Here is a 15218-nt window from a genome sequence, read left to right as displayed (position 1 = left end):
GTATGTGAACTATATCAAATAAATTAAATAAAAAAATATCCGTATTTTATAAGTACCTACTAATTAATGAATACATTTTTTTTCAATGGAATAATTTGAAAAGAAAAACGTATAACAAACTTTAGTTTAGGACATTGAATAATTTGATTTCTCCCTATTTTATTTATGTAAATTACACTGGAATAAGGAAATAATAATAATAAATGAAAGAAATGATGGGATAAAAGAATAAAAATATCTGACAACACAAGTTTGGTGTGATTCCAAATCTTAAAACCCTAGTCCCCAATTTGCACCTTTCTTCGCACTCTTCAGTCTTCTTTCTTCACACCTCTTTCAAAGTCGATCCAACCACCAGCACCACCATCATGGGCAAGAAGCGGAAGGTTGCACCCAAATCATCTCAAACCGTTGAGCCCCCGCCCAAGCAGCACCAACCTGAACCTCAACAGGAATACGAAGAGGTTGAGGAAGAGGTAGAAGAAGAGGTCGAAGAAGAGGAGGAGGTAGAGGAAGAAGAGGAAGAGGAGGAGGAAGAAGAAGAAGAACAAGAAGGAGGTAACGAACAAAAGCAACAACAAGAGGACGAAGACGACGACCCCATTCCGAAGCTTCTAGAACCTTTTGGTAAGGACCAGATCTTGAGTCTTCTCTGCGAAGCGGCCGCCAAGCACCGCGACGTGGCCGATCGAATCCGTCGCGTGGCCGACGAGGACGCTGTCCACCGGAAGATCTTCGTCCACGGCCTTGGCTGGGACACCACCGCCGAGACCCTCATCAGTGCGTTCCGCCAGTACGGCGAGATCGAGGACTGCAAGGCCGTCACCGATAAGATCTCCGGCAAGTCCAAGGGCTACGGATTCATCCTCTTCAAGACCCGCCGCGGCGCCCGCAATGCCCTCAAGCAGCCGCAGAAGAAGATCGGTAACCGCATGACAGCGTGCCAGCTGGCATCCATAGGCCCCGTCCAGCAGCCGGCACAGCAGCCTGCTGCCGCGGCCACCTCGTCAGGGCCGGCAGTCTCCGAATACACGCAGAGAAAGATCTATGTGAGCAACGTTGGGTCCGAATTGGACCCGCAGAAGCTGATGGCGTTCTTCTCGAGGTTCGGTGAGATCGAGGAAGGGCCATTGGGGCTCGACAAGGTCACTGGGAAGCCAAAGGGGTTCTGTTTGTTCGTTTACAAGAGCGTTGATAGTGCGAAGAGGGCGTTGGAGGAGCCTCACAAGGAATTTGAGGGACATGTGTTGCATTGCCAGAAGGCCATTGATGGACCGAAGCAAGGGAGGATGCAGCTGCAGCACAACGTTCCAAGGACGCAGTTTCAGAGGAACGACAACGCAGGGTTTGGTGCTGGTGTTGGTGGTGGCGTTGGTAACAATGTGCAGGGGCATTTGATGGCGCCAGCGGCTGCCGCAGCCAACCCTTTAGGGGTGAACCAAGCAGCTGTGCAGCCGCTGAATCCGGCACTCGGGCAGGCATTGACGGCCCTGCTTACTCAGCAGGGTGCTTCGTTGGGGCTCACCAATTTGTTGGGAGGTTTGGGATCAACTGCAGGGGCTGTTAATTCAGGCGTTCCAGCGGCAGCAGCACACACGATGCAGGGTGGTTACAGTGCTCAGCAGAATATAAGCCCTGGTGTTATGAGCGCGTACGGGAGTCAGGTAGGGCTGCAGGCAGCTTACCCGAACCAGCAGGTCGGGCAGAGTGGCGGCTCTGGAAGAGCGCAACCTGGCGTGGGGCAGTATGGTGGTGTTGCTCCTTACATGGGCCACTAGGTTTGTGTTGCAGGTATGGTGTTTGTGCTGATATTCTTTGTTTCGCTGGTAGTTTCTTTTTTGTTGAGCTTGTTGTTTTGGCTGTTTATTGGGTGCTGTGTTGCTTGGTTGTTGAAGAGAAATAGGGAAGGGTTCACAACAAGTGAGAATTATCTAGCTAGCTTCTTTAGGATGTAATTAGGAGTTGAGGTAGCTGCAAACATAGTACAAGTTGAACCATGTGGAATGTTGATCTCTGCATTGGAGGCTTTTGCTAAATCTTTTGAATTGGTGTGCTGAACTGTGATAGATAAAGGTTAGTTGCCTTTTAGGAATGATTTTTGAACTATTGTTCGAAGCTTCTGTTGCATTATTTCTGCCCAGATTTGGACTAACATTAATAATCATAGGTTCTAATATGGCTGTCCATCGATGAACAAGTCGTGTCCATGGTCTCTTTAATTCTTTCCTGGAATTATTGTTTTTCAAACCGCAGCTCACTATTTATTGCCTTATATTTAGTTTATCAGTGGTCTTCTCAGATTTACAACAAAATCTTTTTAGTATAATAAACTTCTAGTTTGCAAGACAGCTATATGATTTTCCCTTCTGCTGTAATGCCTAATCAAAAATGTTTTTAGCTGTGTGTTTGACTATAAAATGCTCTAAACCAATTTTGCTAAAACTTTGATTTGGGACCCTTCCTTTCTTTTCCGTTTGATTTGAAATGGTTTTTCATGCTTCTTTATTCGTTTTGCAGATTACACCTAAGTGAATCAGTATTTTATTACTGGCCTGGTGATTGTTCTGAAGTTTAAGGAGCTGATGCAATTGGCGTATTTATAAAGAAATGTTACTTTCTACAATGATCAGAATGTTTAAATTTTCAAATGGAGTTCTGTTTTCGCTACCTGCTTTTTCGTATTTGCTTCCATTTCAAAATAGTGTAGTATTTTGCCTTTTATTTAATCTTTTAAAAAACAAAAAACAATGGAACTATTTTAGTGCAATGAATTTTAGTTTTATTTGTAGTATTTGGATTTTCAGATTCTGAGCCAAACATATTTTGAAATATATAATTGTGTGGATTATTATGCTTCAATTTTCCAGTTAATAGTTGTTTGATAGTGTTTTGTCCGGTTTTCTGGTACCCTTCCTCTTTTAGTGTTGTTATTGTTATTATTTTTATCTCTTACATATTTGACACACCTTTTTTCTTATTCAGAATGATTGAAATGATCCCTACATGATATTTTAAGTGCCTTTGTCATTAATATCACCTCCTTGAAAACATTGGTTACAAACAAATATATCAAGTAATTCTGTAGTGGTTTACTTCTGCTGGAAGTGTGTGCCTAATTTTGTGCAGTTATCTTGCAGGTTTGACAGCCATACTAACGTAAATATCTGCCAATAATGAAACCAGTCTATATAATGTTTTGAAGGGGGAAATTTTATATGGATTTGAATCCTCTAAAGTTTGAATTTTACTTTAGATAGTAAAGTGTGATCTCTCACCATTGATTTCATAGGTGGGACCAAGAATAAATATGAAAGAGAAAATATTCAAGGGTAGAAGATCCCACTTTACTCTCGAAAGTGAAATTCAAACTTTAGAGGATCCAAATCCATTTTATATATATAACACTATCTTGATTTGGACCTGCCTTATATTTTTCTACATTTGGTGAAATCTTTTGTAGGGCTTGTTTGAAAAAGATTCTAGTGATATTTTTATTTTTTCCCCAAAAAAAAACCAGGGTTTTAGAAATCTATTGTCTAATGTTAGATTCAGTATTAAAAATTATTATTATTATTTCATGTTAATAAATGATACTTTCTTGGAAATATAGCTTTTAAAAGAATTATAAAGATATCTCCTGGTACCCATTTCTAATGGTGGAATTTTTGCAGTTAATAAACAAAAAAAAATATGCTGAAAGGATTTTAAAATTACTTCTTTTGATAAATAAATTATGTTTCGTTCTTTTCAAATTCACACCTTATTGATTGATTCTTGGTGAATGGTGATGTTCACTTTAAACAAATCCAAGCTTTGTCCCAAAATCTAAGATGTGTTTTGTGGGGGGTTTAATTTTCAATACAAATAGTCTTCCAAAGTATGAGGTAAGCCATTGTGATAATGGAGTTGATGCTTGCTGGTTGTCCTCATAAGTTGGTGGCTTTCGTGTGCTGTGGAAGGTAAGCCATAGTTTATATTTCTAGTTTATTATCTTTGCTTTTAGGGTTAGTTTTAAAGTGATAAGTGGTCAGTATAGTCTTCCAATGGAGAAATTTGCAGTCTAAATTATGTGATCAATTACCAACGGGAAACAGTTGCCCTTAGAAAGGAGTAAGGTTACTGAAGTTTGGATTCCTTGGGATTTTAAAACTGGTTTCTATGTTGTTTCTCTCTTCATTTCTTTTAGGGATGACCAAAATTATGACATTCATAGCTTGAGATGACTGAGATTGGCTCTCATGTCCATAAGGTTCTAATATAACATGTGACATTGGTATGCTGTGTGGTACAAAGTGCAATTGATACTTCAAGGAAAATGCGAGGTTGATGTCTAGATCTCATAAGCTGGATTAATACGTGGCCTGTTAACTGACCCGGGTTTTGCAGCTTAAAGTTGGTTGGTTTCATAATTGTTAGTTTTTGCAATTCACGTTGTGCATGTTGATGTTAAGTTTCTGGAGGAGTACGGTTCCAACAGAGACCTAAGAAAATAGTGAGTACTGAGAAAACTTGTATGCTCCGGAAGCTTTGTCAACTTGGAGACTGAGAGTTGTGTGTTAGGTATATTGGTTACCTACATGAAAAATCCTTTGGATAAGCACAAACATGAGGCACACTCACAGTTGAAGTTTGTGGATACAAGATTACAATATGTACTCTGCTGAAACTCTTGTTTGAGTTTATCTAACTGTGAGTTGTTAGCTGTGTTTATGCAAAAATTTATCATTCTTTGGCTCGTGGGCATGTTGTTTGAAATCCCAAATGGGACTATGTCCATGTAAAGGAGAAGGAAAGAGTTTATGAAGTGTAACTGATTTTTTTTTATTCTTTGTTATTCGAATTTTCTCATTTCTTTTCGGGGTGTGCAATATGCCACCAATCCATGCAAGGCAGTATTTAAGGTGGGATTTTTTCTTTTGCTGGTTGGGAAGGAGAAAAAAGAGAGAAAAGGGGCATATTGCAGAGAGAGAGAGAGAGAGAAGGGGCGGTGTTGTAGGGATGGCAATGGGCAGGGATGCCTCCTGCTCCCTGTCCCCAAATCCAGATTTGCTCCCTGATCCTCGCTATGGGGGAATAGTTGCCCTCATCCCCAATCTTTGGGGCATCATTTTTCATCTTCTTATGTTGATAATTTATATAGAAATTCTAATGAAAGGAAAAGAAAAAACACATTATTATAACATAAAAATGTATATTGTCTAAGATTACAAGTTTAAAAATATAAAATAACATATTATACTCAGTTCATAAAACAATTTTAAAATACAACTTTCAATCTAAAAAAGGCCGTAAAACAAAGTTTTTAACATCAAATATTTTTTTATTGCTAGAGTACAGTTTTCAACCAACAATTTCATGTTTTTTTGTTAAAACAACATAATACATAAATATATTAACATATATTATAAACAAAAATATCATATATTAAATAAAAATTTAACATAATAAAAAAATAATTACCAAAATTCTTAAATTTTCCATATCCATCGCATAATCTCAAAGACTAGAAATTTTTTATTCTTAATTATATTATATCAATTAATAATTCACGAGTTAAATTTGACATGAAATTAAATTTTGATACCAAATAAAAACTTTTGTTATTAGTACTTTCATTTGAAGAGTGTATTCAATATTGAGTGTAAATTAACATCTCAACAAGTTTATAATGCAACTTAGTGATACTAAAAGCAGACTCAGGTAGTAGACTCAGGTAGTAGTAGTAGATATGGGAATGACTAAAAATTTATTCTAATATTTCTTCAGTAGTCTAAAATGTCAACGTTTTAAATTTGTTTTATCTGCTATAACACTCTCTTTTAAATAAAAAATTTAATTTAATTTTTTCAGCGCAGTCTTCATATGTATCTTCTACATATTGCAAGTAGATAGAACTAAAATTTCTCTTTAAAGATTCTTCATCATATCCAACATTCAAAGTTCAAACTAGAAGCTAAACCATCATTTGGAGCTCTTCTTCTAACCTTAATCTTAAGTTGATACTTACATACTCATTCTTCCATCATTTTTTTAACTTTACTCAATTGATTCTCGCTTTGAGATCTATATATTTTAGAGGGAAAAAAATTCAATAACTTCATCTTATATTTAGGATCTAAAATAGCTCTCAGTCATGACTTCATTAATTTGATCCTAATACTTTCTAAATTTGCTAGTTATATTTATTGCCATTCCATGAATCATGACATTAGGACTAAGCAACCATCTATTCGATGCCAATCTCATTTTACAAACTTTGAAAAAATATAAATTTGTGGTTGGATAAGACTTCTAATATGTCAACAAGTTTATTTGCCATTTTTCACTAATCATGAGATGGTATACATTTATACAAAGATTCATATTGTCTTAAACGCTAAAAAACTTTTCTATATGACAATGCAGAAGCAAACATTAGATAAGTTGAATTTCATTTAGTTTTACAATCAAGTGCAAGATTTTTCTTATAATTAATATTCAATTGTCTATAAATTTTTTCAAATTGTTCTTCTCTCTTCTTTGTTGCAATCCAAAATCAAACACTCTAATTTTTTCAATTAAAACATATATTGGATTCATGCAATTTTTCACAATGAAATTAACAATGTGAGTACAATAACGCATGTGAAACAATTCTTCTCTCTTAATAAAGTTAGATGGTAAAACCTTATCAAGTATAAGACCAATCATGGCATCATTTGTACTACAATTATCAACCATAAAAGTTGACAATCTCCTATTTATGTTCTAATCATACAAGGAATTCACCAAGCATCTAAGAACCTCCGTAGTATAGGGCTAAGGCATGTATGTAAACCTAAAATAATGTAAATATAATAAACAATTATGACATTAACAATTCAAATATATAAAAGATACTAAAAGCACAAATAAATTAAATGATACCTCACAAGTTGAGATTGTAAGTTCCAATCATCATCAATAAAGTGAGCTATAATTGACATATAACTTTTGTTTCGACAATCATCACTCCACATATCGATAGTTATAGCAATATGGCTTGAATTTTTTTCCAACAATTTTATAACTTCTATCTTCACAATATCATTTTTTTCAAGAATTTGAACAAAGGTTGAGTCTCTGCCATAAACTTACGAAAATCCTCTTGCTTAACAAATGTTATAAGATGCTCGTGCTGAATAACCCATCTTGTAAGTCCTAGTCGTGTTGTCTCTTGACTAAATATGAAGTTTCCAACCAAAAGTGAATCCCTTAGTCTTTCCATTCTTATAGAACTTAATGATTGTTGCACTGTTTTCAATATTGATTGTTTTAGGATTCCCACAATTCGAAAAGTTTTGCGATCCCTACTCACAAAATGACAATATATATTTAAGAATGCATCCCCTCATAACACTTTAGTTTTATGGCCAAATTGTGTGACTCTTATTTATTTCACTAAGTAGAGATATATGTGCAAATGCAGAAGAATAAACTATCATAGAAGTTCCTAACACCATGATATTTATTAGTTAGCTATCTTAAATATTTACAAAGGCTTTGAATTATCTATGATGATTTTATAAAATTTCACATAAACATTTTCAAAATGTACCAAAGAATTTTGTTGTGTATTTATGTGACAGTGAGCATCTAACATTGCTTAAGATATGTCATATCACGAGACGTTCTCTTATTGGCCTATACTCATTCGTTGGGTTTGGTGCTAAAACCAGAAATTGTTCTTCTTAAACAATTGGATTATATTCAAATATACATACCTTATAGTAACATAAAAAGAGAAGGCTTTATTGAGCAGTGAAAAGATGAAGACTACTGCAGAAGACTCCAAATTATTATTTAGCACCTCTTTGCTTTTAGTGATCTCATCTCAGGTTTATATCTCTCTTTTCCTCTCTTTCAGTGCCATCTACATTGTTCGCCATATAACTAACTAACATATCTATTAAATAAATGTAGGACTTAGCATCCATTTCTTACCTTATGATTATTCTGCTATTACTGAGCAAAAACACATACATGAATAAGAATCATATACTAAAATAATGAAACTAAAATACTAGAAAGTGTTTTTTCTAAACTACCAAATATTTGTATATGTTCACCATTTGTTTCTGAGGTTCAAGAATATATGATAATTTAAAAATACAACTTAAACCAGATAAATACTTAAACCATTTATGTGATAGTTTCTATAAACCATTAATACATAATCGGTTGTTGACAATGCCTTGATGAAGCAGTGTGTGGCAGAAACACCAAGAGCTCAATGTGGTGGAGGCATTATAATAAATCCAGGATTTGATCACAGCATAGATGGACTTACGAAAGGAATGCTATGCAGCTTTACTGGTAACTTACACTTTGAACTTTGAAGACAGCATTCTCATACATACCATCTATGTTCTAGACTTGTTATTATCCCTAATATCATGAGTTCTGTTTCGACCAGAAATTTGTGACCTTATTTCCATATTCAGCTTGGTTTCAGCTCAGTGAAAGAAGGACAGTGTGTCAGTTACATTTAAAACGAATGCAACTGAGCTGATTTGAGGAGGTCACGCGATAGCAAAGCATGGATCCTGGACTCTGCTAAAAGGTGGCATAATTGCCAACCACTTAAGCCCTGCTGAGATTCTTTTTGAGGTGAAGTGAAATACTTTCTAGACTTAATACCTGCATGTTTCTCAGTTTTAAGAACATGAAAAAAATAGTCAAATGCTCAAATGGTTCTGGTTTTCTCTTATTTAAATATAAATAAGTATGAATTTAAACCAATCACCTAACGGTTGAACCAGTAATCTGATAACTCAGTATTCTAGTCGGGTTAATTACAAGTTTGATTCTGATAACTATGGGAAGCAGTAGAAAAAAGAATAAATTCTTTGGTTTCAAGGTATGAACTATGAAGGTGAAGTCATTGCATGGAATGCGGTGAATGAGAATCTCCACTTCAGCTTCTGAGGACCATCTTGGTGAAAATTCTTCAGATAGAGATTTTTCTAAAACTTACCAGCTTGATCCAAAACTATTATTGTTCATGAATGAGTATAACACTATTGAATATAGGGGTGATAGAGCCGCCAGCCAATTATATTGCAAAAATGGCGAAGATTCGTTCATTTCCAGGAAATGAAGGAATATCAGCAGCAAAAGGGCTACAAGGCCATTTCAATGCTGGCCAGCCAAATCTTGCTTACATGAGAGCTGCTCTTGATGTTTTTGATACTACTTCACTTCCAATATGGCTCACAGAAGTGAGTGTGGATTCAGATCCAAATCAGGCCTTTCTAAATTCTAGACAATGTTTAAAATATGAAAACATTTGCTAATTTGATTAGTGTCGTCCTTAAAATTTGATAGAGAAATTTTAGAATAAAGTTGTACTACTTTTAATTAACTATAGCTTATATGACTTAATGATAAGACATCGAATTATATTCTCATTCTTGATTTTTGCATGGGAAGCATGCAGAGCTCTTGGAAGAAATTCTAAGAGAAGGATACTCTCATCCTTCTGTTGAAGGGATCATCATATTTGCCCGTGCGGTAATAGCTGGTTTCAAGGACATGGCTCTCACTTATGAGAATTTTCATAATACTCCGGCCGATGACGTTGTGGACAAGCTCATCAGTGAGTGGCAAACTGAGTCTCAGAAAGCCATAGTAGACAAGACTAGATTTGTATATTTTTCACTGCATCATGCAGATTATGATGTAACTGTGACACATCATCTTGACCACTCCTAGAAACCACTGAATTTAAGCGTAAGGAAAGATTCTACACTACAAACCATCCATGTCAAAATGCTTTCATAAAATCTACAGCAAACATGTACACCGTAAAAGATCCTGATAGTTTTTGTTAAAATTTGATTTTTAGTACACGAACGACCAAAGTGGATTCCCTCACTCTAGTAATATGAAACAAGCACTCAATATATTTGAATATACTTAGTGAGTTTAAATTGTAAAAATAAAAAACAAAAAACAAAAAAATAATATATTTTTTTAAAGTATAATGCTTTGAGCTTTGAAGTTCGGCAAATTTTCACTTTCCTGACACTGAGCTCTACTCTGTTTTAGTGGTGCATTCAGGCTTAAATGATGACTTTCCAGATGTTTTTTAATATTCACATTTCTCTTATACATCTCTTTCCATATGGACAAAAGATGATAATAGTAATACGGGAAACCGTTTCATTAAGATCTTTCAACTTTGTACATGTTTGATAACTTCTAGGTATGCATTTTGACCTGAATCATTTGTTGTGATGACTCTCTAGTTAAATCAAGATTGTGCGTTTTAGAGTTGTGGCAAAGAAGATGTGCTATAGTAACATTGTAATCTCAACAAACCACAAATTTCAGATTCAAACTTAATAACACATATTAATTCAACATGAATAATTAACATCTTACAAAGTGCTGTCACTATTAGCATAATCTGAGTACCAGTGATCACTATTAAGGGAATTTTCAGAAAATATATTATACAAGATCAAATTAAAAAAAAAAAGAAGTGGTCTTAGGCTTCTGAAGATTATTTTACAGAAGCCAATAAGTAGAATCAGATTGCATAAGATGATTCTTAAACAGCCACAATAGTGTACCGAAAGATAGATAAGAGAGCCTTAATTTTCAATAGATCCTATGAATTAGATGGTTCAAACTAAAATTGTACCTTTGTTTTGGTCAAAAGTGCAAAATATTTATGTATCATGTGATCCCACAAAAGTTTAGATGGTTTGATATTATCCTCTTAGTCCAAGAACAGACAAAAGTAAAATACAACAAAGTTCTAACAGCTAAGTGAAAAGTTCTGATCTTTGATTAAATGAAAGGAAGATTTACTAACTAATTACATAAATTACAAAAATGCTGAAAGAGATTAGAGTTGATCCTTCTTTCCGTTCGCATCATCTGTTGTGTGTTGGATTCGAGTTGCTTGAAGGATCCTTCTTTAAACTCAGCTCTACTGATTTCTGAGAAGCTTCATATAATCTTTTCAATTTATTTACACTTGCACGAACTAGCAGCTTCCGCGTCACCAACCTATCTATCAGATTACTTCTATTCTCACAATTGACTGAAACTATAGAGCACATGATTAAATGTATGATGATAACCAGGGCGAAGAGATCCACCAGAGCTCGCTGAGTGGCAGCTTTCATGGCAGATTTTATTTGAAACAACAATTGACAACAGTAATTATAAGAAAATTCTGGTGCATGAAACTACCCCATTGGAGAGTTGGAAGGCACTTTTGTGTTGTAATTTATGGCAAAACGTAGAATTGGAATACACAAGTGTATCTAAAAGTGAAGAGGTTGTTGGTGGTTAAAGATTTCTGTGGAAAATGAATAATTTAAGAGGTTTGAGTCATGGACTCTGATAAAGTACCAAAATTATCAGGTAATGCATAAATAGCGGCTTGCTTGCACTCTTAGAATGACGAGATTAAAATATAATTTAGCATTTCTTCAACCAATCATTATATTCCTAAAGTGGTAAGCATTTCCGTAGAAATCAATAACGAAGTTATCTGCCAAAACACAATGTTTATGGAAGATAAATTTATGTGTGGAATTGTAGTCAGTGCCATCTTTTTCGGGAACATACAACTTTGCAATAAGTAGCACCATTTGCTCTATAATTGTAAGAATGAATGTGTCACAGTAAAATAAGAAAGAATAAAAGCAAAAATAGAAGTTATACAACAATTTCTTTGCTAAAATACTTTCATCTCATTCGGTTCCATCAATAACTACTGAAGCATCCTCTTTCCAGATAAGGTTATCATAATCAAATATTCTTGCAAAACAAGAAATTAACTGTTCCTGTATTATTTCTTCAGGTGGAAAAATAGAATGTGTCTCCCTTCTCAGTGATGTAACTTCTTTATCAGCAATTCCACAGGGAATAATGTGCCTAAAGTAGGTTAAATCAGGATCAATGTTGAATGCCAAACCATGAGAAGTGATTCCATTTGATATCCGAACACCAATGGCACCTATCTTCCTTTCTCCAAGCCACACACCTGTCTCACCAGCTTGTCCAGGACAAGCCTTCACACCGTATTGAGCTGCCATTTCAATCATAGTTAGCTCCATTTTTTCCACATAACTTCGAGCACCGATTCCCATGTCACGAAGTGATATGATAGGATATAAAATGGCTTGGTGTGGACCATGAAATGTAATGTCTCCTCCCCGTTGTGTGTAGTGAAGTTCAGCTCCAATTTGTTCCAATTCCGACTGTGGGATTAATAAATTGTGAACAGTTTGTCTCTTGCCAACAGTGTATGTAGGTGGATGTTGCAAAGACAGAAGAGTATCCCATATCCTATGAGATTTTCTATCCAAGACCAGCTTTTCTTGCAGTTTCAAGGCATCCAAGTAGTTGACAACTCCCAGTTTCAAGACCTCGAGGCTTCTTAAAACCCTCATTCCCTGTTGGCAAACGAACTTATTAATCATGCACTCTGCTTTATTAACATTCCAATTTTAAAAATAATTTGGTCATACCATATGTTTGAAAATTAGATAGTTTAAGTCATATGTATATTTCTTAGTATCTTCACCAGAATTTTGCACCTACACAAACAGGTCTAAGAAACATTTCAGCAAATAGTTCAAGGGCATTCAGAGCAAAGCTACAAAATATAAATATACCAGCTTTATTTGAAGAAAATTATTACTTTTACTTAAATGTGTTGTCTACAGAATAAGAAAGAAAAGGTCAATGTAAACAAGTAAAATGCCTAGAGGTTAAAAAAGACCATACTTTTAACTACATGTTGGTTCAATTGAGATAAAAGATTTTTTCCTCATTTTAACTAATTGAGATTGTAATGAGTATATTGTATATGGAGTACATGATGGATGTAAATTGAAAGATGGAGGATTGGAGCAGAGTGTAGCATGATGTTTACTATTGGTGCGACAATGGAGAAACTGAATGTGATGTTGGAAGAGGTGGTATCGTTGAAGGTGCTTTTGGAGAAGAGCTTGCAAGTGTTTGTGTCGATAAGAGAGTAAGGAAGCTCAAGTTGATGACGTTGCAGAGAATGTTAGCATATCTGCATCTGCATTTCAAAGAAGATGATGATGATGATGCAATATAACAAGTGAAGACACACGTAGTGTCAAATAATAGTTATTTTTTCTATTAGTCCGAAAATATAAAATAACACACTATAATATAAAATTTTAAAAAATACAACTTCCAATCTAAAAAAAAGGCAAGGTTGCGAGAACGAAACCGATCATTGAACCGGTCGAGTGACTGATTTAATGGACTAACCAGAGTCAGATAATGGTTGAACTAATTTAATTAAATATACAATAAAATTATTAAAAATTTAATATATAATTTCAAATATTCAAATTTAATAATTTTTAAACTAATTTTAAAATTTCACAATATCCATAATTTATCACTAAAAATTTACAAAATAAACAATTTCATTAATTTCTAAGTTCAAATGAAAATGAAGTAGTTAGCAATACTTATCCCATCTAGGGGTGGCAATAAGTAGGGTACGGTAGGGTTTGGAGCCAACCTTAACCCTACAAGCGGGTTGAGAATTTTATATAAACTCAACCCTGTCCTACCCGCGGGTTGAGAATATCTCAACCCTAACCCTACTCGTTCTCAACCCGCGGGTACCTGATCCTACCCACGGGTTACAAAAAAAATACAACATTATTATATAACTTGATAATAATTTAAAATAGAACTGACTTTTATGTAAAAAAAAAAGTATTAAATTATCAATTAATAATCTTCTTTTAGTGGCTAAGGATTTTTTTTATTTAGTGAGAGATCTTTAGTTCAACATCCACTTGAAACATATTTTTATATAAGTATATAACATATACATATATAGGGTATGGGTTGGTCGGATAGGGTTGAAGCTCAACACGCACCCTACCCGACCCGTACGAAACCCTACTCGCACCCTACCCTACCCGCTGCGAATCGGATTGGCAACCCTACGCTACTGGGTGGGGTCGGATTGGATACCCACAGGTAAGGTACATATTGTTACCCCTAATCACATCACCGAAAAAAATTCAGAACAAAAAGTTTAACAATAACTTCTAATAATCAAGTATTCAAAAACTTCCAATAAGAGCATCATTTCTATTTACTGAATAGTAAAAATCCTAAAACCAAACATCATACAATTATAACACAAAGTTCAATTCAATTACAAATTTCTACTGAATATAAGAGAGCCAAAGCATATAATCATATTTAGTTTTGGGGATTCTAATCCATTAATCAGCAACATTGTTCTGACTTCTGAATCCAAATTAAACTGAAAACATATCAGTAACAAAAACTAAATTGAATCCAGTTTCAAACTCAGAATTCAAATTAAATTTGAATTCAGAATCACACCAGCCTTCAACAAATTAAATAAATAATCCCATTCCAAACTCAGAACACAAACTCAGCTCACAATCTTAAAATTAATGGAAAAAAAGATGAACCCAAAATTAATTTAACAGTAACTGAAGAACCTAGGGCGATGATATAGGGAGTCAGGGAAGAATGAAAGGTTAGAGGCGAGGAGCTTACCGTCGACCAAATCGAAGAAGCAAACGGCGACACATTATCACTCGCGGCGGAGAACTGAGAGGCGATTTAGGCAGCGAACCGGCGACAAAGACGAAGTAGACAAACCGTGAAGTAGCAAGGAGAGGGACGCGGGTGAGGTGACGACGCTGGTTGCGTCAACGACGGTGACGACAACCAAGAGAAGAAGCACTGAAGAAGCATTGAAGATTGAAGAATAAATCAATAAAATTAAAAAAATAAAATTGATGAAGCACTGAAGCAAGCAAGCAGCAAGCAGTGGCTATTGAGAGAGGAGCCGAGGAGTGCTTACCGTTGAGGTGAGCAACGGCGAGGTGATCGAAGAGGCGAGCGACAAGATGAACGACGTGCGACGGTGAGGTGGGCGATTGGTGCGCGAAATTGTGAACAATACTTTTCACAACTCTCATAACCCCGGTCATGAACCCCAAAAACTTGGTGTTCAATACCATGGCATTAACACAACTTCACACAACTAACCAGCAAGTGCACTGGGTCGTCCAAGTAATAAACCTTACGCGAGTAAGGGTCGATCCCACGGAGATTGTTAGTATGAAGCAAGCTATGGTCATCTTGTAAATCTTAGTCAGGCAAACTCAAATGGATATGGTGATGAACGCATAAAAACA

The 15218-nt window shown here is 35.4% G+C and overlaps 3 protein-coding genes and 1 long non-coding RNA gene across 10 annotated transcripts; 3 read left to right on the top strand and 1 right to left on the bottom strand.

Moving 5' to 3' along the window:
- The first annotated feature begins 233 nt into the window (after positions 1-233).
- LOC107494191 (UBP1-associated protein 2A) lies at positions 234-4824 on the top strand. 2 transcript variants are annotated; one of them, XM_016115231.3, is made up of 2 exons: positions 234-1791; positions 3138-4824. In XM_016115231.3, the coding sequence occupies exon 1, from the start codon at positions 369-371 to the stop codon at positions 1776-1778; it is 1410 nt and encodes a 469-aa protein (XP_015970717.1). In that variant the 5' UTR covers positions 234-368; the 3' UTR covers positions 1779-1791; positions 3138-4824. The 2 variants fall into 2 exon arrangements, with proteins under 2 accessions (XP_015970717.1, XP_015970716.1); XM_016115230.3 differs by lacking the exon at positions 3138-4824 and adding an exon at positions 2518-2859.
- Positions 4825-7648: 2824 nt separating this feature from the next.
- LOC110272700 (uncharacterized) lies at positions 7649-8696 on the top strand. Its single transcript, XR_002364007.2, has 3 exons — positions 7649-7856; positions 8226-8334; positions 8463-8696. It is a non-coding gene; the product is annotated as an uncharacterized LOC110272700 (long non-coding RNA).
- A 438-nt stretch (positions 8697-9134) lies between these two features.
- Positions 9135-9934, top strand: LOC127748302 (endo-1,4-beta-xylanase 5-like). Its single transcript, XM_052262546.1, has 2 exons — positions 9135-9239; positions 9458-9934. Exons 1-2 carry the CDS (start codon positions 9227-9229, stop codon positions 9730-9732), a joined length of 288 nt encoding a protein of 95 aa, XP_052118506.1. The 5' UTR covers positions 9135-9226; the 3' UTR covers positions 9733-9934.
- Positions 9935-11638: 1704 nt separating this feature from the next.
- LOC107494219 (octanoyltransferase LIP2, mitochondrial-like) lies at positions 11639-14965 on the bottom strand. Of its 6 annotated transcripts, none has more exons than XM_052263459.1 (5): positions 14882-14965; positions 14572-14760; positions 12860-13069; positions 12510-12592; positions 11639-12434 (listed from the first exon to the last, which is right to left on the bottom strand). In XM_052263459.1, the coding sequence occupies exons 4-5, from the start codon at positions 12510-12512 to the stop codon at positions 11730-11732; spliced, it is 708 nt and encodes a 235-aa protein (XP_052119419.1). In that variant the 5' UTR covers positions 12513-12592; positions 12860-13069; positions 14572-14760; positions 14882-14965; the 3' UTR covers positions 11639-11729. The 6 variants fall into 6 exon arrangements, with proteins under 6 accessions (XP_052119419.1, XP_052119416.1, XP_020980527.1 ...); XM_052263456.1 differs by having other exon boundaries at positions 12510-12578; XM_021124868.2 differs by having other exon boundaries at positions 12917-13069.
- Between the last annotated feature and the right edge of the window lie 253 nt (positions 14966-15218).

Source organism: Arachis duranensis, chromosome 6, assembly GCF_000817695.3.
Source record: "Arachis duranensis cultivar V14167 chromosome 6, aradu.V14167.gnm2.J7QH, whole genome shotgun sequence".
Lineage (NCBI taxonomy): Eukaryota > Viridiplantae > Streptophyta > Magnoliopsida > Fabales > Fabaceae > Arachis > Arachis duranensis.
Note: the sequence above shows the minus strand (reverse complement) of the source record. Positions and strands in the feature narration are given on the sequence as shown.